At 43.9% G+C, this 12,445-nt stretch overlaps 1 protein-coding gene across 1 annotated transcript; it reads right to left on the reverse strand.

Annotated features, from left to right (window-relative positions):
* Positions 1 to 707: 707 nt before the first annotated feature.
* LOC308434800 (coiled-coil domain-containing protein 12-like) lies at positions 708 to 1,205 on the reverse strand (the record flags this gene model as incomplete). Its single annotated transcript, XM_080935207.1, has 1 exon — positions 708 to 1,205. The coding sequence occupies one exon, from the start codon at positions 1,203 to 1,205 to the stop codon at positions 708 to 710; it is 498 nt and encodes a 165-aa protein (XP_080791333.1).
* Between the last annotated feature and the right edge of the window lie 11,240 nt (positions 1,206 to 12,445).

A 12,445-nucleotide genomic window follows, 5' to 3' on the forward strand; every position in this document is an offset into this window, starting at 1 on the left:
ACAGGCCCAGGCTCCAAGATCACAGCTAAACCCTAGCACAGCACAGTCTGATCTCTAGCAGGGGACCCACAGCTGACTGGGAGAGGAAGGGAAAGCAGTGTGGTAGCCTCTAATCTGTGATGGTTCTATGTGAAGTTCCTCAGAGCCCTTACTCTCACAGTGGGAGGGGTCCAGAGGACCTGTGTGAGAGTCTCTCCTTCATTTCTACCAACTACTGCAAGGCCCTGTGAGAGGTTTTAAAGGACACTCTCTGTCTCTTATCTGTGGCCTACGGGTTCTGAGATGACCACTGCTGACTCTGACTGGAGATTCGGAGCAGAAAGTCAACCTTGGCTCTACCCACCCTTCAGGCTCAACTAGGCTGGTCCAACCCAGGGGTAAGAACACTGAACATAACCTCTGCATTTTAAGAATCAAAACTCAGAGCAGCTAGAAAACGGAAAACGACAGGCCTCTACTAAATGGAGGTTTATTTCCAGAAGTTTTAAAAAGTTCCATTTACATACATATGTACAGATCTCAGCTTTGACTTCTTCCCTACTCAGGGTGGTGGGCACCCTTGGAAGATGAACTGCTCACACCCAACAAAAGCTGAGACTCAGTGGGTTGGCTCAGTTCTCAAGACCCAGAAGTGCTGGCCAGCCTAACCCCATCCCTGTCTGAGACGATCTATCCACAGGATGCGTGTGCCGAACAGAAAGAACATCTCAGTCAGAGTCACAAGGCTCTTGTCCGGTGGTGGCGTCCACTGCAGAGGCCAGGCTGTCCTCCTGGCCTTTTAGCTGTTCACGGATCTGCTCTGCAATGGCTCTCTGGGTCCGCTTTTCTAACTTCTCTAGCTTCTTGGCCACGTCTCTCTTGAGGTCCCAGTCAGGTTTTCGGGGTGCCAGGTTGGCCAGGTCCACTTCCTCAATGACAGGCTCTGGCTTGGCAGCCTCCAGCTTCTCCTTCACCTTCTCTACTGCAACTGGTGTGGCCTGGGGAACCCGCATCCTCTTCAGGTCTTCATCTTCTGGGACATAGTTCCGAAGCCTGAGTCCCCTGTGCTTCCCAACTTCTTGTTCCTCTTCTCTGAGCTTCTTGGTCTGTGGCTCCCCATCTTCCCTGTCCTTTCTCCTGGTTTTCTCCCGGAGGGCCATTAGCCATTCTTTCCGCCGCAGCGCCTTTTCCTCGAGGCGGCCCACAGGGGCAGAAGCAGCCGCCATCTTTCCCAATTAAGGATTAATTAATGGTTATCTAGTTGGTTTGACCTGTGGGAGTAGATTAGATGACCTTTAAACCTTAATGGAAATTTCAATGGAAAATTTTTGACAACCTTTGGGTCTTGGGTGTGGTTTTTCCATTGTCTTTGGGAGACCTAAGGGGGGGAGGGGTTGCTATTCTGCCCCAGCTGCAGACATGTCCCCTTGTTTTTCCTGTTTTTTTCATGGCTGGTAATATCCTAAATGTAGATCAGAAGGAGACGAAAAGGCCAACTTCGAAGGAAAGCTCAAAGAAAAACACAGACTTGGTAGCACAGTCAGGACCAGAGGAGTGAGAGGCAATACCCAGAGCAGCTGTATTTCTAGCCCCAGCAGCAACAGCCAGCTGGCCAGTTGGAGAGGATTAGGGCAGATCTAGCCTTTTGGCCCACAGTGGACCTCAGGTTGGGCCCCAGATGGCAGGCAGGTAGGTATTGCCCTATGAAAGGCAGCTCCATTAACTGTGTAGGAACCCTTGCTGTGGGCCTGGGGTAGGGACAGAGTAGGGGCTAGTCTCTACTACAGCAGAACAAGTTACTAGGAACAAGTAGACAGAGATCAGATGAAGGCCTAGTCTTTTGAATTAGGTCAGAGGTCTTTGAGTTCCAATATGGGTCTATGAGGGTCACCGGCTTGGGGGGATGCTTTAGCTGGGTTTGCCCCACATTGCTACCACCAGTTGTTGGGTTAATTTTGGGGGTTTCTCGAGTCTGTTCTGCCACAGGCTCGGGCTGAAAAACCCTCAAAGCGAGGACTCCCCATGCTCCGTTCCCGGAAACGAGACACGAGACACCCAAATCACTCACAAGAAGCAGTCTTGATGCAAACTGCAAGAGGATGTTTATTCCAAGTGCACTGGGGCCCACAGTCATATGCCACACAAGGGTAGAAGACTGCAGACACCCGAGTGTGGCATCTGACAGCTTTTATAGGGTTCACAACAAAGCCCTTGAATCTCAAATAATCATAGCAAAGCCCACACTCTGGGGACCAATCATCTTAAACTATCTAAGCTGTTCTGGAACAGCAAGAAGTGTGACCTTTTACCTATTTACTGGCAGAGAGCAGAGTCTGGAACTTGAGGTACTTAGGGCTTCTTAGGAGTGGGATTTAGGGTTCCTTTAGAGTGAGATAGTATTTCTAAACTTCTAACTCCTTGAGGTCATAGGAGGGTTAGGCTGTATTTTCTATCCTTTCAGGGTCACTGGGGGAAGCAGGGCTTGGGAAGTCTGGACTCTCAGTCTCATAGGCCTTTTTCAGTTGTTCCCAGGTTTGATGTCTTACCACCTCAAGGGCAAATGGGTTTAGAAAGAACAGTGTCAGTATCATGCACACCACCCAACTCAGCGAGCCTCATTTATAATAGCCAGAAGGTGGAAAGAACCCAGATGTCCTTCAGTAGATGAATGGATACAGAAATTACCGAATATTTATGCAGTGGAGTACTACTCAGCTATTAGAAACAATAACTTTATGAAATTATTAGGAAAATGGATGTATCTAGAGAATATCATCCTGAGTGAGGTAACCCAGTCACAAAAGAACAGACATAATATGCAGTCACTGATAATTGCACACTATCCCCAGAAAGCTCAGAATACCCAAGAAACAACTCACAGACCATATGGAGCAAAAAAAGAGAGAGAAAAAAACCCGAAATGTGGAACCCTCGGTCCTCCTTAGGAAAAAAACAAAACAGTAAGTGTATTGCACCCTCTCAGAGTGGGGTACAACTAGACCGTAAATCATTAATAACTCAAGAACTAAGAAGATAACTTTGTGGCAATTTTTGGTAGTTAAAAATCATTGTTTAATCTTTACACACCAAGAAAACTTTGACTATTTCCATGTTACTTTATGATCATTGTAAATAGTAGGATTTTAATGCATACTATCAAACCTTTAAAAAAGTCAAGTACTGACAATGTATTAGAGTTCTCTAGAGTCACAGAACTTATGAATAGTCTCTATACAGTGAGGTATTTATTGGTGACTTACATTCTGTAGTCCAATCCCTTAAAATGACCGGCAGCAGCTGTGAAGTCCAAGGATCTAGCAGATGCTCAGTCCCACAGGGCAAGCAGGCAGAGCCCCACAAGGCAGGCAGGCTGAGAGAGAACCTTCCTTGCTCCAGTGTCCTTATATAGGTCTCCAACTGAAGGTGTGTCCCAGATTAAAGGTGTGTTACCACACCTGGAACTGGAATTTGCTCCTCCCAGATGACCTTGAGCTCAGTGATCTCCTTGCCTTAGTTTCCTAAGATTCTTAGCCTCTATGCCTCAAGATCAAAGGTGAGCCTCCCAATTCTGGATTGTGGTTCATTCCAGATATGGTCAAGTTGACAACCAGAAGTAGCCACTACGATTCACCCCTTGTCAACTTGACACAAATATCGATTGTTCACATGAAACAATGACAAGGTCATGAATGTGCCTAACATGATATAATTATTCCTCATACAATTGAAACATTTGTAAATTACAATGGGGCAATGTCCCTTAGGAACATTCTTTTAATGTCTCAACTCAAATACCAATTGATGTTACAAATGTGTTTTTAACAAAATAAGACAGGAACATTGATATTACTTTATAATCCTCTTTTCTGCATCTGGTTACTCGGCCTTCGCTGGTATTTATAACTACCTTCCTCTGCTACCCATTCTGTGTTTCCTCCACCCTCTGCAAGCATCTCAGCAGGTCTTGGCTCTGTTCCTGGAGGAGTGACCCACACCTTCATTCCTGATGGTTCTGTGTTCTTTGTCATCCTGCTTGATTATTTCCTTTCCCCCACTGTCCATTATGATAACTACCATCACCTTGTCTCTGGCGATCCAGTGCTGACACCTGGCCCTTGTTACCTCGGGGGCCCGATTCAACCCACTGCATTCAATTCATCCAATTGAGCAGCAGCATCTCCAACTCTAAGATCTGGACAAGGAAAAGGGCACGAACGAAACCCATCAAGTATGCTGGTACCCTCACCAGCTTGAGTCTTGCAGGATTTATGAAGGGCATGACTTTTGGGCCTTGCATTGTGGAGGATTAGATTCAACGTATCCACTCTAGCATTGCAGTTTCCCTGAGCCTTAAAATCCCTTTGTCAACACTAAGCCAAGCTTTTGATAAACGCTTCAGCCAACCATTCAAACAAACTTCTGACACCCTTTTTAACTGTTGAGCTCCCACATTAAACCTAGAATCTCGACTCAGAGGGCCCATGTTAATAAACTCAGCCTCATCTATTTTTATGTTTTCCTTCCACCATTATCGCACAACCTTAAAATCCATTCCCACACATATTCCCCAGACTTCTGCTTGAATGAATTAGCAAAGTCATTAAGCTCCTTAGTGGTGTATCGCATTTCCTCATGGACTACACTTTCTACCTCCCCAGATGACCTTGTGGTCAGTGATCTCCTTGCCTTAGTTTCCTAAGATTCTTAGCCTCTATGCCTCAAGAACAAAGATGGGCCTCCCAATTCTGGATTGTGGTTCATTCCAGATATGGTCAAGTTGACTTCCAGAAATAGCCACTACAGACAAAAATATATTCATATATTTTTATGCTAAAATGCTTTTAATAATGTATGTATGTATCTTTTTTAAAAATACAGATGTAAGAAAAATTAAAACAGAGTTGCCATTATGACTTCAGTGGCTTGTAGGTACATAATCAGAGGACTATAAGTCTCAGTACAGAGACTTATAAAACTTAACATAATATAAATACATATAAATATAAAAAATATATAGTTATAAAAATATAACATTTTTGTTTATTGTTTCACTATAACAATAGCAAAGAAATGGAGTCATGCTACATGTACATCAACAAATGAACAGTTAAAAGTGTGGTACACATACAAAAATTTTACTTAGTGGTAAAGATTCAAACATATACTTACAGGAAAATAGATGGATTGTGAGTGAGGTAGCCTAGGCTCAGGAATACAAATGCCACACACTTTCTCTCATATAGCGAACTTAGAATATAATTGTTATAACTTGTGTGTGTGACTGCGTGTGTTTGTGTGAAAAAGAATCATGAGAGGGAATAAGAGGTCTTAACAGAGAAGGGAAGTAGACAAAATGGGGAGTTATAGAATACATGTGACTCACCATTAGAGAGAAACCAGCAGTTGGTGGGACAAGGAAGACCAGGGAGGCTCTTGGGGAAGGAAAATCAAAGTATAGGAAAAGGCTATGAGGAAATTTATTATTTTGTAGGCTAATGTAACAATACTCTTTAAAAAGATTTAAGAAATGCTTGTTTAAAATCAGTGTATAAATTAGTAGTTTTAATGTCTAAAAAAATATAGATTCAATCCAACTATGTTTGGCATTTCTTGCAAAAATTCCCCTAGAGACTCTTCTTAAAGCCTGAATAGGAAAGGAAGAAGAACTGGGTCTTGAGAGTGAGTGAAGATCCTGGTGGACCAAAGAAGGAAAGAGGACGGGTAATATATCTATCAGAACGATTGGCACAGGCTGCAGCCATTGAGGAGCTTCCCCTTTGTTAAATTTCTTTCTAGTTGTCTTATTGTCTTAAATTCTTTTAGTTACTTTTGACTCCAATCTAAGGTCACAACCTGTCCCATAGGCACAATAAACCCCATAAATGTATTTCAAATGATAATCGCTGTTCCTTTCGAATCAGTTGGAGTTGTCTCAGAACTTTCACAAATGTAGTGCATCTATTATATTCAGAGATAGGTGTTTACCTCCTTTTATTCATTTAAGAAGTTAGTGAGGATCTATTACGGACAAGACATAATGTTCAAGAAAATTAGTGGTAACACAAACAAATGTCACATCCTTCTTTGCTATGTACACTCCATAAATTTCATCAAGTTGACTGAAGTCTGACTGAAGGAACTGAGTGATAGTCTACCTAGGCTTCTTCAGACCTGCTGGGTAGTCTCAGGAACATGGTACGTGTGTTCCAGCAGTAGACAGTCTCCTTGAACCAAGGTTTAAGGTGTTGGTTTGCTCTGTAGCTGTCCTGGGCAAAGAAATACCAGTAGCTGTTTCATTCTAGCTTTGGGCCTGAGTAAATATCCGTGGTCTTCCTTCTACTCGACATACGTCCACATTGCTCATGTTCTGGCTTTGAATCCAGTGTTTCCAATTTTTCAAAGGGCAGGAAAACCCTTATGGGACGGGAGTAGGTCTTATCTGGCAGAATTTGGTCATTAGGAAGAGACCTTTAAAGTTTATGTCTGGCTCCTTGTTCCTGCTTTGACCTCTGCCATTTATATATGAGTTCTAGATAGAACTGATGGTATAGGTAAAAATTTTGCTGAAGTCACTTTAGAAAGGATGTTGATTTTCAAAATTCTTATATATGGGATGTTGAAAATAGAAATCTCTTATTCTTTTCAACTTTAGTCTGGTGTGGAGCTGGAGAGATGGCTTAGGGGATAAAGTGTTCTGGCAGCTTCATAAAAAGTTGGGCTCTTCCTTGCAACCAGAGCACTGGGGAAATGGATACAGGAGAATTCCTGGAGCTTGCTGACCAGACAGTCTAGTTTAATTCGTTAGTCTCAGGTTTATCTGGAGGCTATTGGAGAAGATGCTTCTATTGATTCCACATGTACATGCACACATAGCTACAGGCACATGCCCACAAACTGTACAAACAATAACTTGCTAAATTATTTTTGTTCTTTAATTTTTTTAAATTTTATGACAGGTCCACGTGTAGTGGTGCCTGGACTGAAACCTGAGTTCTTCCTGCCTCAGCCTCCTGGCTGCTGAAATTTTAGCTGTTCTGGCACATTCAGCTGGGTTTCTATACACTTTAAGATATCTTTACAGACAGCTAAAGATGACTTTCCTGTTTACAGATACTGCTTTGAATCATGGATTTTGGTAGCTTAATGGAAGTAATTCATCTAATCTCTGGGCCTTTTACCTTGCTAACTACCTATTTTTGTTTAATCTCGGCCTCAATTCACTTATATGCCTATGGTCACACGCTTGACTTTGTTTATTTTTATTATTACAGACTTGTATACCAATTGATGTTACAAATGTGTTCTTAACAGAATAAGTTACTGGGTATGAGGAAAGTGGTCCTGTTCAACAATAATTTTTTGTGGGAAAGCTCGATCTTCTTTCTCAGCAGATTGTCCTCTAGGCCTGCAGACACCATGCGTGAACCAGCAGCTCTGTCTAGTCCTCTCTGCAGGCAGACACCACGCGTGAACCAGCAGCTCTGTCTAGTCCTCTGCATGCAGACACCACACATGAGCCAGCAGCTCTGTCTAGTCCTCTCTGCATGCAGACACCACGCGTGAACCAGCAGCTCTGTCTAGTCCTCTGCAGTCAGACACCACACATGAGGCGGCAGCTCTGTCTAGTCCTCTCTGCATGCAGACACCACGCGTGAACCAGCAGCTCTGTGTTGTCCTCTGCAGGCAGACTCCAGCCTGTACATTTCTTAGCACTTGTTCCACCCTTTCCCAGGTAGCTTTATCCCACATCCCCTTATCTAGAAAATAAGAGCAATATAAACCCACCTGGGGTAAACATATTTCTAAGGTTTGTCATCTAAACCCTGCTCGTCTTGTTTATAATAACCCTTTCGGGGTGTGAGAAAAGCCCGCTTGCTGCTGCCCTGTCCCATTGCAGTGCTCCGCCTTTGTGGATGAGCACCGATGCACTTGATGGCCCAACACTTACTTTCACTTTGTCCACCATGTTGACTCTTTGCGGCTGGGTGATGGTTCCAGGTGAGGGGAGAGAAAAACCCGGTCCAGCCGGGGCTCTTGGGCTCAGCGTTTAATATGGCAGCAATTTGTTTATATAGACAGCGAAAAGGGGGTAGGAATGGAGTTCTGGAGTGTAATTGAGACTTTAAAACTTGATTTTGTCTTTGACAATGTCTTGTCCTCCTGGGTTATAGGGAATGCCTGTAGTATGGGAGGTTTTCCACATGTGGAGAAACTCTGAAAAAGATTTGCTTATAAAACAGAGACCATTATCTGTTTTAATTTTATCTGGAAGTTGGAGACTGGCAAGACCTTGGAGCATATGGCCGATCGCATGTGTAGAGTTTTCTGCAGCATGGGCTGACACCCAGCCTGCCCGGGAGAAGGTATCATCAGTCACAAATATATGTGTTAGCTTCCCAAATGGTAAATAGTAACATTGAGCTGCCAAAGATTATTAGGGCAGAGTCTCCGGGGATTACTACCCAAGAGTTGGAATGGGGCGGGTACCTGTGGGAATGGCTAATCTTTTAGGGTCTTTTACCGGTACCTGGGGGTATTTGTGTCTTAGGCCCCTCCAGTTGTCATGAGTTGTCCCGCGCCACTGTCTCGCCAGCAAGAACAGACGCGGTACACAAGGATCCTTCTGCAGCAAAGCTTTATTGCGATTGATGGAGGAAGACCCCAAAGGGAGGGAAAGCACCCAGTTTTATACCCTTGGGGAAGCGTGTCTCTACCTGATTGGCTGCTCGCTGGTGGTCTGATGATTACGCCCCGAGATGGGCTGTGACTTTGGCTCGCCTTGCTCTTCACGCATGTGCTTTTAGGTTGTTTGTCAGTTTTAGCTGACTCATGGCCCCAGAAACTGGCACCATCTTTGCAGGGCGTTGGCTGCTGCCTCTTACAATGAGTTCATGAGTGGAACTGAGTCACCTCAGCAACCGCATGACTTTGTAAGCCAGAAGTAAGTTGATCTGCCAGATGACTTCTGGCAGATAGAAACCCTGAGAGGTCTTGATGACTTTGAAGATGCTGCAGAAAGATTGGATGTTGTCTCTGTTTTTTTAGGGTATGTGCTTGAATCATCAGGGGTGATAGGATTAGAATCAAGTCTTAATATGAACCTCTACCAAATTAGGCAACAGATTTACTACATAAAGACTGTCAGAGAATAAATTAAAGCATTCAGGAATCATATCTAATGCCATAACTACTGCAAATAATTCTTTCAATTGGGCAGAGCCCTCAATTTTTTGGAGGTCTGACTTTATAGGTGATGAGCTTTTATTTGAAGAAGGGGGGGGGACCATGATAGAGGACCCCAAGCATCCCCATTCCATAGTCAGTGGGGAACTGAGGGCTTGGCTGGGTGTGTGTGTGGTGGGGGGGCGTCTACTCATGCCTAGGGAATGAGCTTATCCATGTATAAGGCCCACAGTGGCAGTCAGCTATGCCCATAGAGCCTTCAAGGGCCAGGGCAACCCTATCATCATTTTGCTGTAGCCAAGTGAGATCAGCAGCTGGGAAGGGGGTGATGACAGAGTTAGGTTCATGCCAGATACTGGAGTGGAAGAGTCTTTGCCCCGGATAATGTGGTCAGCTACTTGGTTGGTCATAGAATAAACCCTGGGGGCCCCTCTAACCGAGAGGTGGATCTAATGAACTGGTTCACCCTTTTGTTTGAGCAAGGCAGTGCACAGCATGTCCCTGGGGAAAATATAAAGAGTTAATGGCACTTGGGGATCAGACCTTTTAAGGATGGCCATATTAATTGCTTGTTGAACCTTAGGCCATAGTAGGAGATGCAGTGGCTAGGGTGAGGGGGGTGGAAAGATCCCCTGCTTTAAGGAAGTCACAGAAGGGGCGAATTCTTCAGTGGGGATGGGTATCCAGGACCTCATTCAGTTAACGTCTCCCAGAAGTTTCTGTAATTTCGGTAAGTTCTAAGTATCATGATTCTTTAGCTGGGGTTTACCTGGTGAAACAGCATCAAGGGTCAAGATTGAGCCCAGGATCTTAAAGGATTGAAGTCTCTGGACCTTCTCAGGGGCTGCCAAGAAATTGTAGTTTTCTAAGGTGGTCCGACACCTGTTTGGAAGCTCTTGAAGCTGTGTGGGGCAGGTGGCACCTATGGGACTGGGTTCCAGGAGGTCCTACATGGAGATAGCTGAGCAGGTACCAGGAATGGCATCCACCACCTCTGCTGCTGGGTCTGGCTAGGTGGGTGGGTTCAGGTGAAGGGGAGAGAGCTCTGCAGGGAGAGGGAAACCGGTTCTGTTGCTGGTGTTGCTCTACCTTTGTCTCCACCACTCCACAGGAGGCAGGAAGGCTGAGCCATCAGGAGATTCTGGCAGATGGTTCAGGGGAGCTTCAGGAGAGCAGATTTCTTTCCAAGCGGCAGTGTATATAGAAGCTCTCAGATGATGGGAGTAATTGCTGCACACCTTTAAATTCCTTCAGCCTCATACATACAGTTTTGAGGTGGTTCAGAGTCTGACAACAGGTGCCTCCTATTAGGTTGGCCTTAGGGCTTGGGGATACCTCATCTACATATTTGCCAGTGTAGTCCTGCTTCTCTCTGAGCCTACATGACATGTGATCACATCCTTAACTGCGGAGGAGGGACGTGAGTGTGACTGATACCACTTTACAGAGGGTCTGTAGCTGCATTGGGTGTGGGCTTATATCCCAGCAGACTGCGAAGCTTTCCTACCATCCATTAGGGTCCCCGGGGCTTCGCTTACCTCCACCAAGAGTCAGGGTATCCTTCACCGCCAATTGTCCCACAGCCACCCAAAATATTTTATGTAAAACATTGGGATCTCTCAAAAGAGGTAAGAACATAGATTGTGGTGTAAGAAACAACAATTTTTGAAGGTGAGGCTTGCAAGTGTACCCATAAAATAGGTCCTTGCTGCAGAATACTCCTGTTAGAGTATGACCAGATGCGAATAGTAATGATTGTGAGGGTACTGAATAATCTATATATTTTAAATGAGCTCTTTCCCACACTTTGTGGCCCTTTTGCAAACAATCTCTGGCTTCAGTAGTAAGTTGTCTATCAGAGGTGGGATCAGCATCATCCTTAAGAATATCAGAGGATGCAATTGTCCAGAAGATACATAAAAAATAGGTCTTAGCCAATTAATATCACCTAGCAATTTTTGAAAATTATTTAAGGTCTTTAACTGATCCAATGTTAACTCAATTTTTTGAGGTCTCACTTCATTACTCAACATTTGATTGCGCAAATAAGAGTAATGGAAAATCCTTTTACTTTCTCTGGTGCAATAACCAGTCCTGCCCTGTTTAATGCTTCCTGTAAGTTCCCGTAAGCTTAAAGTACTAAATTCTCTTGTTTAGCAGCCAATAAAATACCATCCATGAAAAGTAATTCTGGATATTTTTCTCTAACAGGCTTAATAGCCATGGAAACATAAACTTGGCAAATAATGGGACTATTGGCCATAACTCAAAGGCAGAACAACCCAGTGATATCTATGATAGGATTCTTTAAACAAAAGGCACATCATTCACAATCAGCAGGATATAGAGGAATTGTAAGGAAGCAATTGTTTAAATCAATAACTAGCAAATATTCTTTGGGAATAGCCATGGGGGAGGGATGGCCTGGTTGAATGGATCTCATAAGCATCATAGTTTTATTAACCTCTCGAAATATTCTAGAATTCCAAGGTGAGGTGGATGGTACTATATGATGTGCCAGTAATTGCTCTTTTGCAAGTTTGTGTGCTACTTCCAATTTTTCCTTAGAAAGGGGTCACTGTTCCGCCCACACTGGATCATAATTTTCCGAGAGATTGGTATGGGTTTTATATTGACAGACAACTGAATGGTGGCCCTCATGATATATTTCCAAGTCCAGGTCAGACATAAAGAAGCACGGACTTTTAAGTCTTTATCAGCAGCAGGCTGAGGATCTCTCAGCAGGTTCTTTCCCAGGTAAATATTCTTGTTTGTTCATCATTTTCTACACAGGCTGGGTAGTTATTGCTGCCCCCAGATCATGTAATGTATCCCTACCCCACAGGTTAACTGGTTTATGCTCTAAAACAAAGGGCAGCATACCAGACAGGTCAGGAGGAGCATGGATATGAGCGCTCCCATCCCTGCCCATTCCTTAATAAAACTGAATGATTTTTGCAGCCAGGTTAAAATAGACTGAGCAGTGGGAAGGCTAACCTTCGTGTTACTGAGGGTCACTATCTCAAACAAAAGCTGGTTAGTAAGGTTTTCTGCCTGTAAGGACCAATTGCCTTTTAAATAATTACTGATTACTTATGACTGGTTTTTATAATTGGTCCAATTTGCAGCCGAATGGGGGTAACACACAAACCATTCAGAGAATGTACACAAGAGAGGGTTATTAACTGATGGAGTTGATCTAACTGATGTTGTAGTAAATCAGCTCTTTGGTTTAAAGAGAGAATACCTGATATTACATGAGAATCTATTTTTCTTTGTGTCT

Source organism: Micromys minutus, assembly GCF_963924665.1.
Source record: "Micromys minutus genome assembly, chromosome: 22".
NCBI classification, from domain to species: domain Eukaryota; kingdom Metazoa; phylum Chordata; class Mammalia; order Rodentia; family Muridae; genus Micromys; species Micromys minutus.